We start from the raw sequence: 20964 nt of genomic DNA on the forward strand, positions 1-20964 counted from the left end.
TTCTATGTGGTCAGCAATACCTTGATATCCAAACCTAAGAAAAATAAATAAAAAATAGGAAAACTACAGACTAATATGCCTCATATACATAGATCAGAAGACTCAATATTGTTAAAAAATTAAACACAATTTTAGCAAATCAAATTCAGCAATATAATAAAAGGATAGTACATCATGGCCAAATATTATTTATCATAAAAATATAAGGCTGGCTTAATATTTGAAAATCAATCAATGTAATTCACTATATTAAAAACTATAAAAGAAAATCACGTGATCATCTTAATTGACACTGAAAAAGCCTTTAACGAAACTCAATCTCCATCCGGGCCGGCCGAGTGGCGTGTTGTTTAAGAGCTGGCTTGGAAAGCCAGAGGGCCCTGGATTGGATCCCACATATGAGGGCTAGTAACACTGCCCTCTACAGCTAAGATGCTGAACAACAGCTCGACCTAGAGCTGGGCTGCTGGGAGTCACCAGCTACGGTGTAGGCTGCAGCCCCTGTGGCAGTGGGTTGTCATGGGCTACCGTGTGTAGCCAGCAGCCAGCGTGAGCAGCCAGCAGCCTCCGTGAGCTACATAAGTGATGAAAAAATTAAAGAACTAAATAAACAGAGAGACATACCATATTCATTAATCAAAAGACTCAACATACTTAAAATCTCAATTCTCCTTAAAATGATGTATGTATTCAGTGCAGTGCCAACAATAAATACTTTTAGTTTTATAAAAACTTTTAAACAGAAATACAAAAAAACCTACAATAGTCAAAACACTGTCAGTGGAACAGGATGAAGAGTTCAGAAATGATGAAAACATATATAAACATCTATGAACATCTGATTTGTAAATATAATTTGGTGGATAAAGAATACTTTTTCAACAAACGGTGCTAAAACAATTGGATATCTATATTAAAAATAACCCTTCAATCACTTTCTTGTGTCACGTTCACAAAATAACTCAAAATGGATCATAGACCTAAATGTAAAATCTAAAACTAAAATACTTCTAGAAGAAAAATAGGGAAACAACTTTTCACCTTGGTTATGGTCATGATGTCTTATTTACAACACCAAAAGCACAATTCATAAAAGAAAACATTGGTAAATTGGACTTCATCATAATTAAAAACCTCTTCTCTTCAAACAACCCTGTTAAGGGGATGAAAAAGACATGCCAAAGTCTGAGAGAAAATATTTGCAAAGCATATGTCTAATAAAGAACTCGTCGCTACAATATGTAAAGAACTCTCCAAACTCAATACAAAAACAAGCAACCCAATTAAGAGACTAAAGGGCAAAGGATTTGAGCAGACATTACTCTAAAGACAATATACAGATGGAAAATTAGTATATGAAAAGATGCTCAATATCAAAAGTCATTAGGAAAATGCAGTTTAACCCCATAATAAAATAATAATAATACACACTTCTGTTAGAGTAGCTAAAATTGAACAGTATGGATGAACCCAAACATTGGTGAGAATGTAGCGCAACTGGCACTCTCCTACATTTTTTATGGGAAATTGAAATAGCACAGTCACTTTGAAATTACTTAGCATTAAAAAGAAGAAGCGACATATACACCTACCATATGATCTAGCATTCTATTTCTAGGTATTTTCACTATAGAAAATAAGGCATCTATCCGTACAAAGACTTGTCTGAGAAAGTTTAAAGTAGCTTTGTTTGTAATAGTCAAAAATTGGAAACAACCCAAATGTTCATGGACGAGTGAATGGATAAATTATACTGTGGTATATCAACACAGTATTCAGCAGTAAAAAGGGAATGAACTATTGATACATGCTACAACATGAATGAAGTTCAAAGCAATCATGCCGGATGAAAGACTAATCCCATTTATATAAAGTTCTAAGAAACACAAATTTATGTATAACGACAGAAAGCAGAACAGAGGTTGCCTGGGAGGGGATGGGACAAAAAAGGGCAGGGGGGAAGAATTACAAAAGAACATGAAGAAAGTTTGGGGAGTGTTGGATATGGGCACTACCTTGACTATAGTAATGGTTTCACAGGTGTACATATATCAAAACATCAAATTGTACACTTTAAAAGTGTAGAGTTCATTTTATGTCTGTTAGACCTTGATACAGCTGTTTAACCAGAATAAAATATTCTTAAATATAATTATGACTTATAAAAGGTTAATAGTTACCGTAACTTAAATCCAGAAAGAATACTTCACTTGAAACAATCGCTTATTCATAGTGGAGCAGTAGAGAGGAACAGGATGAATGAGGATGAATTAGCAATACAGTTGACCCTTGAACAACATGGGTTTGAACTGTACCAGGCCACTGATACACATATATTTTTCAATAAATATAGTCATCTGTCCATTCCCCAGGTTTCACATTAACTGATTCAACCAACCGTGGATCAAAAACAGTCCTTTGAGTCCACAGTTGGAAATCCCTGGATGCAGAGGACTGACACTACGCATTGTTCTACCCATTCTATATCAGGGACTTGAGTATCTGTCGATTTTGGTGTTCTCAGGGTGTTCCGGAACCAATCACCTGTGGATAAAGGTTGTTCAAGGGTCAACTGTCATGACATTCATCTCACATTGCCTTTCCTTGTGCTTTCTCTAGTGACTTTTGCTGCCTTTAAAAGTCAGTTGAATTTAGCACTCAATGATCATGGCTCCATTATTAAGAAATATCTTTAGATTTGAGCATTCTTGACAGCTCAACCTGAACACCTTCTCCCTGGTAGCTCTCACGTGCTTGCTTCTAAGCCCTGGGGGCCTGCCTTTGCCCCCACTGGAATTTACCACTCCTAGATCTGGCCCAATCCAAGCGGCCTTGCTTTGACTAGAGTGTTTTGTGGTCTGATGCTTCCTTTACGGCCTTGTCGTACTTCTTGTCCTAGTATAACATTCTCTCAGGTACCGTTGGCTGGTAACTATTTCAGCTTTTACTACCCCCGACACACACACTTATTCTTTGCTTGAAAGAGAACAGGCTCCCTAGTGGACGCCTGAGAAGACATACATGGTTCTCAAACTTGGAGCAGCAGAAACTCCTAGGAGCCTTGTTAAGACACGGAATGCTGTGTTCCGCTTCCAGAATTTCAGATTCTGTAGCTTTGGGGTGGGTTGAGAAGGTTGCATTTTGAACTGGTTCCCAGATAATGGTGATGCTGTTGACCTGGAGTTACATTGGGGACTACTGGTTAAACATGACTGGCTTTAGAGTTTGATAGAGCAGGGCTCAAACCCCAGATATATATCTGAGGGTAATTTGTTTACCTAAATCTTGGTTTCCTCCCCTGCAAGTTAACAATTATTATTGTTTCCTCTTTATAGGATCATTGTAAAGATTAAACATGTTACTATCTGCATCGCACCTAGAATATATAAGGGCTTAATACATGAATGCTAGTGTCAGTCTTAGTAGTTAGATTAATTATCAGTAATAGACTAGTCATTTGGAAAATACATGAAAAAGGAAACGATTTCCCTCAGCATGTGCCATCAGCAGACATCCCTTTCTATGTCAATCTCCCAGCATTCATTGCTCCCTTGCTCATCCTACAGGCACCTATTATTCCAGGTGTTCTCTTTCTCTGGTCCGGTACCTTCCTACTGTCTCCCTGTTAACCTGGGTTTACTCTTCCCCACACTTAAACTAATTGAACCTATATTGGATGACCTAGTCATTTGATAAACACCCCAAAAATATGTAACTTAATTGGTGTCATTAATACCTGATGTCCCAGCTATTTTCCTTTAAATTTTAGTGACATTAATTATGAAAATGAAAAAAATTGTGAGAAAGTATTTATAAATGTGTGTATATGTGGATGTATATGTTGGCAGGCTAGAAGGGGCATTAGTTTTGGTGGGCTGAAAAGCTTGAGTATACCTCAGAGGATGATGCGTGGGGGCTGATTACTCAGCTCAGGGACCTGACGATCGCATTTACTGGGAGTTACAACAGAATCCAATAAAGCTTTTTTTTTTTACCACGAACCTGCAGGAATTCTGGCTCAAAAGGCTCCTCTGCTCTCCTCCACACTGCAGCTCTCCTCCTATGTTGTCATCTATCTCCGTTTTTAAAGAAATCATCAAATCAAAGCAGGCAGGAGAAAGCAAACAGATGCCTCCGAGCACCCTGCAACTTCAACACATGACATCAGCCCCTCGTGCCTTACATCTTGCTTTTATTTTAAATCCAAACAGAGAAAGTTGTAGCAGGCAGGCTTTCAAGATTTGGATACAATGCTGCCGCCGATTTTGTTGTTTACCTACGTTTAAAACTAACTGAGCTTAGCCTTCCAGAAGGTAGGTGTGTTGCTTTATGGACCTTTCTGCAGAACACATAAAAGTGACGGGTGAAAGGAAGGGAGGACTCGGGGCTGGCCGGTTATCTCCCCTGACGAGCAGCAGCGTCTATGGCTGCTCCGGCCATCACCTTGTACAAATGCAGCTCATGTAAGCCAAAGAAGTATGCACGCAGGAACTTCCATTCCCTTTTCTCAATGAAGGGGTATCCAGCCATACATATGTTCCAAAGGAGGTTTAGCATTTCTGATAGATTGATTTGAAGCAGCTCAGAGCTACATTTAAATATCAGAAGGATTACTGCAAGGGGTCCCTGCCTCAGCCACAGCACTCCTTGGAGAGTTCCCCAATAATTAGTGCTATAAAAGAGATCGGTTAGTGAGCTCTGTCCCTGTTTTAGGTCATATTTCTGGTTTCTTTTCCAGTTGCACAGTTTGATTTCTAGAATTAATTATGATCCTTTGCAGTCGGTTTTTCTGCCTCTGTCCCAATTATCAGTCACGTTTTCTGAATTTTTTTCTGTGTCTGCACAGTCAGTTCAGCGGATTGTACCAAGCCCTGAGAAATCACAAATTCAGTCGATGTTCATGGCTTCATAATGCTTCAAAGTCCAATCACTACGGTGAGATAGAATATATATATCATTAAGGATAACACTGACTAACGTGTTACATTAATTTTGTGCTAAAGTGATCCATTCATATGTTACGTTAAGTAATCAAGTTAGTTCTTAAGAAACAGAGATTTATGGCAAGATTATGAAGCAGGACAAGATCAAATTGGACTTGTTTTCCCCTGTCAATCAGCCTGTCTCCCCCAGATCACCCTAAAATGCCTTCCATCGATACATGTACCACTAATCTTAGTGGTAAACTAAAGCAAACTTAATTAGGAAAGAAAGCTTCCAATAAGCCCCTTCCTTCCTATCACATAATGCATTTTAGGCTCTCTATAGGACAACACTTCTCTATGCAATAGAAGACTAATACTTTTGAAGAGAATGTAAAATAACTCAAAGAATCAAATTTCTTATTTAACATTTTAGTGCTTCCAAAGGCAAAATATGGGTGCTTATTTATTCATTCATTTATTCAAAAACATATGTTTGCATCTACAACGTGTTGTAGGTAGTGGAGATATAACTGTGAACAAAACAGAGAAAAAGCTTTGCCTGCCTGGAGTTCATACTTGTGTAAGGAGGGGAGAAAAGCAATCAAATAAGTGAAATCGATATTATTCAGGGGGCCGGAGGTGTGATGGAGAATGAAAAAGCAGGTAGCAGGAATCGGAAGTGGTGGGTTTGGGTGTTACCCCATAGCCCACAGAACTGACTGAAGATCAGAGTCCAGGGGTGGAGGGGTGTCCTGGTAGCCCTGGGCTTCTGGTGGGGTCTGAGATAAGCAGGGACAAATCAGTTCTAACTGCCTTAAACCCAACAGTAAAGTCTGTCACTGTTGACCAAGGAGGTATTAGGATCTGTTAAGGAACTCCCCGACTTCTGGGTCTTTTCTTTTCCAGTGACATGAAATGTAGAGGCCCAAGAGGTTTCATCTTAACTGGAAGAAAGGGACGCTGGGAATCAGGCCTCAGGGATGAGTCCAGTAGAGATTCTTGCTTCAGATCTCTGAAAGATGGACTAGCACCTTCCTCAAGGCCGCCTAGGCTTTTCTTGCTCCAATAAGTGCTTTCGAAGACATTTAAATTCAAAGAAGGTCAAGGAACACTATTTGCATGGCCACTTTGGTTTTTGTCTGACTGCACAAGGTTTATACTAATGAATGCGGGGGAAAGGTGGTGGGGGAGGTGGGACACAGCTTGCCCAGGGCCTCCATCTCTCTGAAAAGCCTTGTTTCCGCACGGCTAGAGCAAGTACAGCATCCTAAGAGGTTTGGAGGAAACGAGACCCTGAGACTTTATGTGTACCTTCATCATTACCAGTGACCCATTGGTCTCTGGGTGTCCCTGAGACAGCCGTGGGCATGTGGGCTATGTGAGTGAGAGCTCACACAGCCGGTCATTATAGACTGATGCTGCCACCCTCCTGAGGCCAAGCAGTTGTGTTGCGCCCTCAGTGAGGCTCTCCCATGGCCAGTGATGTAAGCCTACCCTAGAGAGATGAATTATTTCCATGAGTTCATGAATCTTGGCAAGACTGAATTGCCTTGGCTTCCCAGTAAGACCCTGTCCCACTTAATGACTCCTAGAATCAAATCCAGCTCCCAAGGGACCTGCTGTTGTTCTCAACTGCCCTTTTACTGCAATCCCCAGTTAACAGAGGTGTTTATTTCATATTTCTGCCTACAATCCTAGAAGTTAACAATATTCCATAAAATGATCATTGAAGAGTGGCTCAAGAATAAGATAGAAGGTGGAGTTAAGGCTAGAAATGCACCGTCACTTCTGGGAGATCCATTCAACACCCTGCCAGGCTACTATTTTTGAGCCAGATTACCTTGAGGTTCTATGAACGTTTAGAAACAAGACATTCAGTACATGTGTGTTCAATACCCTCCCTCTGGTTTCTGAGGTTTTCTGTGGGGAGGTGTGTTGAACACTGAAGTGTTCTATGGTGCTTGAGGGAGTAAGTGCAACTTCCTAATGTGTCTGTTCTCAAGGGAGTGAGTGTGGGCTTTGTGGGAGATGACTCCACATTCCAAATGTTTTTGTAGGGAACATGTGGTCCCTAAGCATTTCCTATATATGGCAGAGGACACACAGAGAAAACGTTCACATTTTTCCATGCGTTGGCCTTCCTTCATTTTCTGAAGGACTGGGTAGCTCTGATAATTAAAAAAAAAAAATGTGCTTAGCAGGAAATGAATCTGGCATTAATTTTCATTGTGTCAACATTGTGCAATAATGTTTTTGAAATCTAATTTGCTGATGAATTAAGAGGGAATCCCGTTGGTTTAAGACAACATAAATATAAATATTTCCTTTCATATTTTGGAGGAAGCTCTATGAAAGCAATAGAAAATTATTGTTTGGCTCATTAAAATAGCTATTTATAATTACTCTGTTTTGACATCTACTTTATACGAATATGATAATTCTGACCTTCAGTTATGGAATCAATGAAATGCAGACTTTGAAACTGCGTTTCTAGGATCTGCTTTTATCATGAACTATTTTTAGGGAAACTGTAGCAAAAGGTATGTACAGTTGCCAGAAAATTTTTCATCTTCACTGTGTTTGCTTTATGTCTATTTCACTTGTTACAATTATCTACCTAAGAGGAAGTGAGAAAATATCAAATTAAGGTGAGAAACTGCATCCAATATTCGAACTTAAAAGACTGATTTTGCAAAATAACATCATGAAAGTGTAAATGAATATACCTCAGTGAACATTTTAGCAATTGTTCTCATAGGTGCATTAAATGGGCAATGAGGGGTTCCAAACACTTCCTAAAGAATCTCATAGTTAAGGAATTGAAAGTCAAGTGGTAGAATTGTTAGTTGGTTAGTTAATTTATGGAGTACGAATTGTAACAAGGATTTATAGTGCAATTTCTGGTAAGTGACACATTATAGTGTAATTTCTAAATAGTGACTCACATAAATTATGAAAATAGTGAGAATACTTTTGTATGATCTTTTAAGAGAATTTTTGCTATTTTCTCTTTTAAATCACAAAGATAATGCATATTTGTTGTAGGAAATTTGAAAAATATGGGCTAGCAAAGGGAAGAAAGGAAAAAAAATCACCCATTAGCCTATTGTTCAGAGTTAAGAACCATTAACATTCTTAGTAGTCAGTCCATGTACATATACTATAGTTGTTCTAAACAACCACCCAATTGTTGACTATTTAGGTTTCTGGTTTTCCCAGTTTTTGCCATTGTAAACAATTCTGTATTAAATGTCTCTATACATATCTTTATATACTTATCTAATTATTTCTTTTTAATCAATTTCTAGAAGTGATATTGCTGGGTCAAAGATCCACACACTTTTGTTGCCCTTCAGAGAGGATATATCAGCTTACATTCTCACCAGTAGTGAAAATGCCTATTGCATTTTGCCTTGATAAAATTAGACATTGTCTTCTTTTAATTTATGAAAAAATTTATAAATAAAATGATAAGTTACCTAATTTGAATTTTATTTTTTCTTTCATATATTCTTTATTTGCTTTTTGTTTGACTGCACAAGGTTTATATTTTTAAAATTCCGTTAGGAATTTATTTTTTAGAGTTAGTCCTTTAATGAAACAGAAATTTGTTTTTATATAATGGGTCAGACAGGAATGCAATTTCACTTTAAAAAAACGATTAACCTTTATCATATAATTTTAGAATGTTAGTTTTTTCATCTGATACTTGGATGTCACTTTAATTGTATACCAAATTGTAATACAAATATTGGTTACTTTCTGATTTTCTATTCCATTTATCTGATTATTGTTGTTCCACTACACACTGTTATAAAAAATTATCTTTATATATTATTTTAACATATCCAGCAAATTGAATCCCCCCATCTTACTAAGTGCATTCTTTTTCATGTACTTGAATTTTTCAACTTTTGTCAACTTCGAAAAACAAAATTACATCACTTTTGAAAATTTGATAGGATTTCCATTTAATTTATCATTAGAGAAATTGCAACCTAACAAATTGGAGTTTTCACATTGAGAAATCTAGTATGTCTCCTTACTTATTACTTTGTCAATAGTTCTTAGTATGGTTTTATAATTTTTAAACTGTATACATATATCTTCCATTTTATTTATTTTAATGTTTTAAAAAAATGTAGCCTATCATCATGTTGATGCTAAGTAGATTTCTATTACAATTTTGAACCATGTGAAATTAAAGTTTAAAAATGTATTATGAGATGAAAAAATAAAAGAAAGTTAAATAGGAGCTAATTAAATTATAATGCAATACAACTATTGAATATTTAAAAAAATAAATTAGCTCTATTTTGACTATCAATCAATAATACATTAAAAGAAATTTTAAATCTATAGTCATTTCTACAAATTTTCCGATCATTTTTCATTAATTAGAAAACTGGAAGTACAACACTGAAAACGATTAACACTGCTTATTTGTCATTTCACACATTTGTGAATAGAAGTGTTATTACTGAGGTAAAAGACATGTGTACTTTGATTTTGACATATATTGTCAAATTTCCTTCCAGGGGGTTGTACCAATTTATAAATGCACCAGCAATAGGAAAGATTGCCTGTTTTAGCACAGTATCAACAACAAAATGGGTTATTAAATTTTAGGATTTTTGCCAATCTGTAAGTAAAAAAAATAGTATCAAATTTTCATTTGCATTTTTCTTTTTATAAGACATTTGAGCAATTTTTCATATGTTTTAGAAACTTTTTTTTGCATTTGTTTTTGTGCGTGTGTGTGTGCGTGTGTGTGTAATGACTTTTGAAGTTCTTTGCTCGGTTTTAAAATAGACTTGTTGGTCATTTTCCTTATCAATTTCTAAGAGCTCTTATTCTATGAAAGAGATTAATTCTTTGGGATATAAGATTAATTTTCCCCCCAGTGTCAAATTTGTTTACAGTGATATTTTGTTTTCTTTTGCTATATGCAGTTTCTTGTTTGATTTTAAAATCTAGATTAGAAAATTTTAAGATCATAAATCAGATTGTCCACGTTTTCTTCTTGTACTGTTTGGAAAACAGTTTATATTTAAATTTTCATTGAATTGAAGTTTTTTTATGAATTCTAAGATAAGGTAGGAATTTTACATTATTTTTTAGACAACTATCCAGTTTGTTTTCAAATTGCCATTGACTTGAAATACTACTTTACCTACCATATACCAAATTTTCATATGTTGTTAAGTCTGTTCATGAACTTTCCATTATATTGCATTGATCTCTCTGCACCAGGTACCAGCGACACAATTTCTATATATATATATATATATATATATATATATATATATATATATATATATATATATATATATATGAAGATCTATACATTTCTTTTGTACCCCATCTTACTAAATTCTCTTTATAGTAGTTTTCAATCTATTTTCTTGGGTTTTTCAAGTATACAATTATATCATATGCCAATGTAACAGTTTTATATCCTTTCTAATTTTTCTCCTCTGATTTTTTTCTAATTACATTAGCTAGTTCGTATCTAATGTCTATGTGAAACTTTAATAGTGGGCATCATTGTCTAATTCCTGACTTTATCAAGAATGCCTTTAGCATTTACCTATTAACCCTTTTTGGCATGAGATAGATATAGTTTATCATGTAAAAAGTATCCACTTAGTCTTATTTTATCAAGAGATTTTGTCAATATTTTTTTTGCCGATTTATGTCTAATGTTTTTATGTATGTATAGAAATGATAATATGATTTTTCTCTTCAATTTAGTAATGGAATAAATTGTATTAATAGACTTCCTAATTTTAAACTATGTTTGTAAACTCCACTTGGTTGGAATGAATAATTATTTTAACCTACTACTAGATTCTGTTTGCTAACACAAATATACAATCCTTTTCTCACAATCTCTGAAAACCAAATAGTTTTTCATAATTTTGATACCAAAACTCAGTTGTGTTTTTGTTTTTTTGTTTTTTTAAAGATTTTTATTGGGGAGTTGGGGGGATGGGAACAGCGCTGGGGAATTGGGGAAGGGGAACAGACAAGTTGCTGTCATTTTGTTCTTCAGTCTAGTTGTGGAGGACGTTGCTTCACTGGCCTAAATTGGCACCATCATTGCGCTCTTCCCGGGAGAGGCAGATCAGTTGCCGGCTTCTGGACGGTCTCTCACTGCGGCTCCTGGCCGCTCACGCTGGCTGCTGGCTACACACGGTAGCCCATGGCAACCACTGCCACAGGGACTGCAGCCTACCCTTCACTGGAGACTCATAGTAGCCCAGCTCCAAGTTGAGCTGTTGTTCAGCATCTTAGCTGTAGAGGGCAGTGTCACTGGCCCTCATATGTGGGATCCGAACCGCGGCCCTCTGGCATCCCAAGCCAGCTCTTAACCAGCACACCACTGGGCTGGCCCTCAAAACTCAGTTGTGATCAAAACCTGACCTGAGATAATATGATATTGTATATTTATTCAGTCTCCTTAGTATGATTATCATATATTTTGTTGCAGAAATGTTCATGTGATTTATTGAAGAATGCTGCTCTAGACCCACTGGCGATATAATATATTATACAATATATCAGCTCCATACCCTCTCTAAAATCCCCAACTTAAAGGTTTTGGAATGGGGATTTAGTATTTTAATAGTTGTTCATTACTAATCATAAATAAGATTCTCTGTGTTCTTTTTCTTAGTTTGTAACCATTGGTTTGTATCAATATTATACTTCAGAAGAAAAAAAAATAGTTTTGTCTCTCCTCTGAAAGAATTTAAATAACATTAGAAGTATCTTTTGTTTAAAGGATTGATATAACCTTTTAAATTACAAAAATTAAATAGATTTTTTGAAAATGCATTCCACAAAGAGGCCCATGAAACAAAAAGTCAAAGTTCTCAGCTTCTACCTTCTCACTTTTACGCTTTAATTACTCTTCTGATCACTGGATCACTGTTAAAAATCTGGTGTGTATTCTTCCAGAACTTCCCTTATGCCACAAACAAAAATAAGAAACAAGGATTTAAAAATAATCTAATTTATTAATGAGGATTAATAGTTTTCATATCTTTAAATATTTGAATTTTGTTTATGAATTCCGTTTGTGTACTTTTTTGGGTTTTTTTATTGTCACCAATCTGTAAAGGTTTAATATTTTTAAAAGATTATCTCTTATCTACCCTTCCTTTTACCTTCTCATTTTTACTCTCTACAAGTAATCACTAAATCATTGTTAATGTACATACAAATTTAATATCTATTTAAAATTGTATATCAGTTAAAAACAAAAATATTTTAAATATATATAACTTAAAATGTATTATATATAGGGCACTTTACTATATTATATTTAAAATAATGTGCAGTCTTCTATACACTCCTTGCTTATTTTACACAGAAAAAAAAATGCCAGTAGGGTCTTTTTAAAGGCTGAAATGTATTTCATTACTTCATTGGAGGACCATTAGTTTTCTCTCACCTTTGCACTCTTAAAATGCAGTTAAAATTTAGGACAGAAATGTGGGACCAAAGTATAAGAGGCGGCATTGCTGACTTCAAGTTACATGAAAATTCTGATAGAAAGGACCTCCTTAAAAGTTGCTCCAATATTTTCTCAACCCTTAATACTTTTGCCAGTTTGAGGTATCATCAGTCTCAAATAATTATCAGTACAATATTGATATCTCTTTAATATCTTCTTCTCGATCCCTTGTGAGGTTAAGCATATATTTTATATATTTATTTGACATTTGGTTTTCTGATTCTGTGTATTTCCTTTGTATGGCCTTTTCTCATTTCCTTCCTTCCTTCCTGTGTAATTGTTTTTCTCTTATTTATTTCGAGGAGCTTTTTCTATATTAGGAGTGTTAACAATCATGTGTGTCAAACATTTGCTCTCAACATACCTTTAGAAGGCACCGGGTGCCTCTAAAACCCCTTCTACTCTTATGTGGGCACTGCCCACAGCTACATTGCCTTCTTCCTTCCATTCACCCTTCTGGCTTGTCTGATTCTTGCCATATTTGTTTCACTACTAACTAGAAGAGAGGAAGAGATATGGAAATCTTCATATTTTAACAGGGCTTATGACAATTTTAACTTAGTTGGAAAAGATATGAAAACCCTTCACTTAACGTGTATGGAGGATATTGTGGGTGTTTCCTGTCTATTCCAATTTTTCACGAAGTGACTTTTCCTTCAGAACCATGAATAATGATTGACTATGTATCCCAGTGAAAATATAGATCTCACTGACATGCTGGCTGATGAAATGTAAAAAAAAAAAAAAAAATGCTGTTAGTCCTCTGGATGCCATAATGATAATATATTTCACTAGTCAAATGTATGATCAGTTACCAAATATTTGAAATATTTATATGACACTCCAGTGTAGAATGTTTTTCTTTAAGAAGATGCTATACTAAACTATTTTTTCACATTATAAAAACAACAAAATATAAAACCACAAGGAGTATCCATTAATTCACATGGAAAGGATTGGTGCCAAAAGATAGGTCAAAGTAATACTATCTTGGTAAAAGAAAAACAGTCTGGAAATGTCATATCTTTCAGGAGGCATTTGGGTTGTTCAGGCTTGCGGATGTATAGAGGAGGGAGAAGCAAATGCTTAATAACATTGTTAAAAACAATAAATTCCTATGTGAATCCCCTCAATCTTCCACCCCCCCTAAAAAAACAAAATTACTATCTTCTTTCTCCTCCTGTTTTGTATTTACCCAGGCAGTCACATATCCCCTAAATGTTTCTATTTTATTCAGAGTAAATTGACAGTCTTTTCTTGGTTCTAAACTAACTTTAATTTAATGGAATATATTTTATGACTTGGCTACATTCAATGATAACTACTAGGAATCATATATATATATATATATATATATATATATATATATATATATGTAGTCATTGGAGAAAAAATTTAGAAGTATGTGTCTTTACATTTATTTTGAAAAATTAAAATAAAATTAGAATAAAGACAGGCTATCATTGTTTATCTAGGGAGTAGATTACCTTGCACTGAATTTTTTTAAAAAATACTTATAGCTAAAGATAACTGTTACATTTTCATTGGTACACTACTGTTTTCTGGAATACTACACATGTCATATATTTTCTTGTTTTGTTTTCTCTTAAATACTCTGATAACAAAGGTTTTGAGACTAGCTCAATATTGAGTTTTAAGTTTAGGAGTGGTAGATTCTATCGCTTCAGACTTCTAGATCATTAGTGCCTCTTGCTCTTGGTAAATTATAAATCAAGAAGGCAGGACAATCAATCTTAGTATGCACAAAGAAAGTATTTGGCAGCCAAGATAATCAGCATTTATGCAAACTGAAAATTTCAGTATTTGTGAAGATTTAAGAAAATGTAGAAAATATTATAGGACTGTTTACAAATTAAAATCTATTGCCTCGACCTTGAATCCATAGCGTAGATTCCTCCCGTCCCCGTGTCTCTTTCTAATATAAGAAAATAGTATCATACTTTAAAAATTAGTTTATACTATAATGAGCAAATTAATTTTGTCATACAGAGTGAGATAGACCTATCATTTGTTGGAAATTTAAGAAATTGTTCTAGTTACATTTTGTCATAATAAACATCGATTCCCCCCCTGGCTGCTTTTCTACACATGGGTCACTGGTTTCTGTTTCCTGGACTAGGCTTCCAATGAGGACAAGCAAGACTTGGGATCAGCCTATTGTCCCAATGAAATACTGGTAATACTGGTGGTCATAAGGCATAAGGCTTCTCCAGGGGTCCTTAATATGCTCATCTTTGGCAATGATTATACTTTACTTTTATGTACAAGTGACTAATCACTGGCATTTGATAATGAAAATAAAACAAAACAATGATATGTCATAATGTTGTAGTACAATCAGAGTTAGTCTTCCTACTTATTTTAATTCAGGTTAACTTCCTTATTTAAAAAAGAAAGAAGTTTGGCTGGAAATGGCAAAAGGAAACAAAAGTAGTCATTTTTTAAGGCTCCGTGAACAAAAATTTGGACAACTCTGCTAATATATCTTGCTCTATCAACATATGTTCTTCAGGAATACTAATGGATTACTACTTAATTGAGAAATTAAAGTCCATTCATTATATTTTTTTTACAAGGAGGGGTTCATTTCAAGACAAATTCCTACTCTGGCCCATGCTAGAAATAGGATAATCTTGGGTGACATCAAATTAGGCATGACTATCTTGTAGTGGCTGATTTAACATTTGACATAGAAATTAGCTCTGGATATATTATAGGCTTTGGTGTGGGCTAGCCAGGATGATGTGGCAGATGTATGTGTAAAACCTGTGTTTTAAATACATGGCCTAGAATTCTTTAATTCTATGACTATTTTATGTTCAGACAAGAGTTTCTAATTGTAAGCATAGTTTTGTTTCCCCTAAATGGGAAACAAAGCTAACCAGGGCCACTTAGGGAAGAGAGGCTCCTCAAGGACCGATTTAGACAGTTGCTTCTAGAAAAAAAAGTCTCCCGTCAAAGACGTGTCAATCCTATTTTTAAAGATTGATTAGGTAGCTGATTTTTTTCTTCCTTCTGTCCTTGGAGAAAATGAGAAATAACAGGTCCCCTTCCACTTTAGACTAACCATTCATATACTTTATGACAGTTAGCTTTCCCTCGAGCCTTCTCTTCTCCAGGACAAATTATGCTAACTCCTTCAGTCTGCCCTCCTAGGTCCTATTTTTCAACCATTAAATCATCTTATTGTTCTCTCTGTATCTTCTCCAGTTGCTTCAAAATCCTTTTAAAATAGAAAGTCTTAAATTTGATACCTTTGCATATATTAGATAAGTTAGAACTTCAGGAAGATATTTCTTTCACATTCTAAGTCAGAGAGTTGGTCACTATGACACAGGTCAGTTGGGTGAGAAGGATAAGAAGAAAAGGAGAAGCCAGGTGAACAGTTTAATATTCAACTCAGTGGATTTATGTGATCAGAAATAGTAAACACTGTGCCTGGAAAAATGTCATAGGATTCTTCATAAGTCCTTCGGGAAGATACCAGAACATAAAATCATTACAAAAACAACCAGAGCTGCTTTTGTGTTTCCTGTAACTAACTAACCTGATACCTCTCTTTACTAGTTATAATTCTGCAAAGTAAAAGATTTGAAGGTGAACTAACATAATGCCAAATTCAGGACAAAAGAACAACATGTAATAGAGGAAGATGGGGACTGTTAATTCAAGAGAGGGCAGAGGGGACTCAGTATTAGAGTGACTTCAGCTTAATTAAAAGTTAGAACCATTTTTTCAAGCAGATTTTAATGCAAAGAGGGGGCATTTGTGGAGTGGTACCTAGAGGAAATTTATTTCTTGTTAGTATATGACCCGTAGGAAGAGTATGGTATTGGCTTTGCTTATATGCTGTTCTGGCTTTATGACATTACACTGTCGTCTCTGCAGCATCACTTTGATCTTGGATGATTAGCATAATATGACCATTTCAACCTCTCCATTCCATGAGGGCCAAAAAGAAACCCAAAATCTTATAAACCGAATTCCCCTCTATAGCAATTACTATGAGAGCAAGATTCCACTGTAATAAAATTTTAGAATAAAAGCCCTAAACTTTCTAGTCTTTTCATACTTCAACTTAAGTGCATTAATAATTGAATTTTGTACTTATTTGATAACTTTAAACCTAAAGTCTTATCTATGCCCACAGCAAAATACCTGGCATTTATCCTCCTCGTTCTCTTGGGTTATGCACTAGGAAATGGAATAAATTGCTGGATTGCCTCCACGAGACAGAAATTCAGTCACTACGAAAAGATGGTACTGTGTTCTTTCCAATATCCTCCTTATAAGTCAACAATGAATAATAGGCATCCCAACCAAGTCAGCTTATAAAAGCTTTCATTCCCCAGATAGGAAGATGCAGGATTCCCCCATTGCTGGTTGAGTTTCACTTTCAGGTGGGATAAAAATATAAATTGGCCATGCCCATGCTAAAAAAAAACCACAGGCGGATCTTAGAGGGCTCTTGCATTGAATGGTGAGTGGTGGGGAAATATCTGTATTTTGCACTGAACCCTTTTTGTGAAAGCTAATGCAGTACGGTCTTACCATTTTTGCAGACAGGACAACATTGTTCTGGTTCATAGACTGGGTTGACACACTCAGGAACTGCGCAGTCTGCTACAACACAGTGAACTTCATTGCTGGGCTCACAGCGGCACCATTCACATGGAGAGGGCTAGGAACAAATCTAAAATTAGCCCCTTTTCTCCTATAACTTAATGCTTGCACATTCATATGCTGTCAGAAGACAAAACATTAGTGTTTATATTGGCTTTACTGTATTATATTAACTCCATTCACCATGTATATGAGCGTTCTTCCCCAACTGAAGACCACCTGGATATCCAAGCCAAGGTGGGCTGCCACATGCAAATCAGGTTGCCATGAGCAACTGGGAGCTCATGTGTGACTTTTCCTGTCTCTGTTCCTACTTCCCAAAGATGTGTTTGGACAACTAATATGTCGCCTCCTGGTTTGGTTGCTACATGTGCTGACTGCTCTGCCTTTCTCTGGTAAAGAGGAATGATACTGGAACATGTAAAATAAGTTTTTGCCATTTATAATTTTTCTTCCTAAGAAAATTACTGAGAAACAAGAAAATGGTAAATGGACATCCTAACCCTTTGTGTGAACTCTTTTTTCGAGCTAACCTGGATTCTAAACAGCACTGTTTTTCCAATGCAAATTTTAGAGGAGATTGTATTTGGGATCCAAACATCCAGGTACTGCTTCTCGGAAAATTGAGTGAATACATTGCATCTTGCCTGCTTGCTTCTGTGAATGAACTAAAATCAATTGACTTAAAAAGCCACTATTTAGGAGACAAAGAGTCTAAAAATATAATTGAGAAGTGGTTAATTTAGAGGAAAAAGTGTAAAAAAATCAAAAAACAATTTTTGTCTTTAGAGTACTTACCGACCAAGAGTGAGTTTGGGATTTTCTATTTCCTTTCTAGAAACTAATTGTACCACACATAATCTAAAGTAGTGGCCACTCTGTGACTTTCTCATTTTTTACAAGTTCTAGCTGTCCTTTCTCATGCAACAGAAGTTTAGAATTCTGGAATGACAACTTGGAGGTCTCAGAAGTTATGCGGGTCTGTACTTCTCAAATCAAGCCATTTGTTCCTAGAAAATTCTGCCTCCAACCTATGCCACAGCTCCCCACTTTCAGGTTATGTTCATTAAAACCCTCTGCCTTTGTCTCAGTGGTTACTGTCTATAATCCATGTCGGCTCTTGTTTCTTCTTAAACCTGACAATTTGGGTAATATCAGTGCTCCTGGATTCAGGTAGTCTGTGGGGGTAAGAAACCTTTCAACTAATTATTTCTTTAATTAATTTTATCTTTGCTTTCTGCTTGAAGAATGGTAATCTAGCTTTCAATTAATTATTTTACTTTAAAATTCAGCAGGAACAAGAGAATTAGAATCTGTGGGGAAAGTGTTGCTATTTTTCAGCATCAATTAGTTTGTTGAAGGGTACAGTTAAACCCTTTGTCATGTGGGGAGTTGTGGGAAGCGTTTCAGAAGAATCTAATGGATCATCCCAAGCACTGGGATTTTCTTGAAGCTCCTCTACTGAATAATCTCAGTAAATGAAGGAAAAAATTTGATACTGTAGCACATTACTTGATGGAGGAAACATTTCATAAGGAAGCAGTGTGAGAGATGGACATTCTTGCCGCCATATTGCTCCATTAAGGTATCTTAAATCCCCAAGTCAAATTGTCAGAAGGTGTCCCCCTGCCCTTGGTTAACTGCAAAGAATTAGTTTCGCACAGCCTTCTCAAGTACAGCTAGGACTTGACCTACACTTATTGCTAATTTGAGAAAAAGGAGATCCACGAATATCATTGCTTCCACATTCTGTTCTTCCACAGTTGTAAATTTTTTGTTCTCATTGGCTTCCTTCTTGCTGAACGAGGGGCTAATCTGCTGCGACTCTAGTGAACTGATTCTGGCATTAAAACTCCCAAAGGCCTCCTAAATTTTCCAATGCAAAATGTTTAACTCTAAATAACTATGGTCTTTGAGAAAGACCTTAGTGTTGGACTATTAGATTCCCAACACAGACCTATGAAGAATGCCATTCTAAGTCAAATGTTTTTGAACATTATTAATTACTTGGTATCATGCTAAGCAATTTACCTATGTCAGCTTACTTATTTCTCATAGAAACCCTGTGCAGGAAGATTGTTTATGATCTCCATCTCACAGATGAGGAAATAGGCTGAGAGAGGTTCGGTAGCTTTCCTGGTGCTATAGGCAGTAAGGGGTAGAGGCAGGACTTGGTTCCTGGCAGCCTAACCGCTATATTGTACTGCCAAGTGATAGCGAAAATTGTATTCTCTGCACTCACATCTGAGTAGTTCACTTTTCAAAGCTTTGTACATTTCCACATGCATACCAGGTCTCCAGAAATAACCATTAGCAACTCAATAATTAATTTATAGAGGAAACTTTTTGCTAAAGAAGACAATGCCAGTAACTAGGGTAGTTAGTGCATACAAAGATCATTATGGAACTGCAGAGCTTGTTAACCTTCTGTAAATGTGAGTAGAAAATTGGAGTAGGCTGAAGTCAGGTTGCCACAAGGCTCGTGTTCTTGGGGCTTGGCATCTTCAAGCCTTGGAGCCTGGGGCTACACTCACTGGTATCTGGGAGAAGCACTAAGGGATATGGGTCCAGTAGAGACCCAAGGGCATTTGTCTGAAGTCAGAGAAGGCTGGGTGTGCATGCACTAGAATCCTGAGAAATACTCTTAGTAAGAGCTTTGGCTACAAGGCTTCCTGATAAAAGTGTGCCTGATTTTTAAGGGATTTTGAATAATGAGAAACATAAATTAGAAAAATAAAAATGTCACTGTAGCCATCAGCAGCTTCTAATCCTTCCTGAGCCTGGCTTTATTCATATGCCACACTCTGTCCCCTCCTGCTCCAGAATCTTTTGTCTGAAACATGTTATTTCTTCTTTTATTTTCATTCATTTTCCCCCCTATATAACGTCCCTGTTTTAGCGCATTTCTTCTCATCTGCTCCATACGCACCTCTCCTCCCCCTCAACTGTCCATCAAATTTAACCCATTGGCTTCCCGCTAACGTCCCTTGGTCCGCTTGCCACGCCTCTTTCCTTTCATAAACTCACCCGTTCGTTCGGACCCATTGTTGTTTTCTTGCCCAGCTTGACTTCCATCCCTGCCCCTGCTTTCCCCCTGCACTTCTGAAAAGACATTGTTGCTTAGACAGCAAGAAGTTTCTTAGCTGCGAGCCGTGTGCTACTTTGACATTAAGTTCAGACTTTAAAAACCCTTCCCGCTTTACAGCGTAAAACTCTGAAAGGTTTGGTGCTTTGAATAAATCTTTACATCTTAAGCACTGAGCTGGTTACAGATTCCCTTTTATCAGGCTCTTCAACATGAAAACTATAGATTAAATCTGAAAATGTCCCCGTAAAACCAAAGATTAAACAATAAAGCTACCCTTAGAGGAACAGAGGACACAGAGACAGGTACTTGGAAAAAAAAATTATCCTTACTAGCTTTTTTAAAGGAACATGTGAAATTATGTCTAGTGCATGGCTTTAGTCAGCTAGAGATTTGGTAAGTAAGATGATTAAATGACACCATCCTACAATTTTATACCAGGAAAATCTTTTTCTAAGAAATCTCACAGAACATTTTATTTCTATGAAAGCTTTGGAAAATGAATGAACATTCACTATATATACCTTTACGTAAATTTTAATTGAAATTAGGGTTAAAGGTAAAATTTATTAGTTAATGTGTGTATTAGATGACCTGAGTGTATGTCTGTTATGAACCTGTACACCTCAAGCTTAATGTTTTGAATATCTAATGTGGGCTCTTGTTTAAGCAGAAACTGTGCATTTTATCTGTAGTTCCTGCTATCACTGAATACATTTGCAAGGCAAATCTAAATGTCCCAGTTGTTCCCAAATTTCAAAGGGGTTTCCTGATATATATATATATAT

The 20964-nt window shown here is 36.0% G+C and overlaps 1 protein-coding gene across 4 annotated transcripts in view; it reads right to left on the bottom strand.

Moving 5' to 3' along the window:
* Positions 1-20964, bottom strand: part of VWC2L (von Willebrand factor C domain containing 2 like) — a 174131-nt gene that overhangs the window by 124310 nt on the left and 28857 nt on the right. For 2 of the 4 annotated variants that reach the window (XM_019633853.1, XM_019633855.1), the window contains exon 3: positions 17020-17149. The exons of the other annotated variants lie outside the window; for them this stretch is intronic. In XM_019633853.1, coding sequence (XP_019489398.1) covers positions 17020-17149 — 130 coding nt within the window. The remainder of the gene's footprint in view (positions 1-17019; positions 17150-20964) is intronic. 4 annotated transcript variants of the gene reach the window in all.

This window comes from Hipposideros armiger, unplaced genomic scaffold (genome assembly GCF_001890085.2).
Source record: "Hipposideros armiger isolate ML-2016 unplaced genomic scaffold, ASM189008v1 scaffold_1419, whole genome shotgun sequence".
Taxonomy (NCBI): domain Eukaryota; kingdom Metazoa; phylum Chordata; class Mammalia; order Chiroptera; family Hipposideridae; genus Hipposideros; species Hipposideros armiger.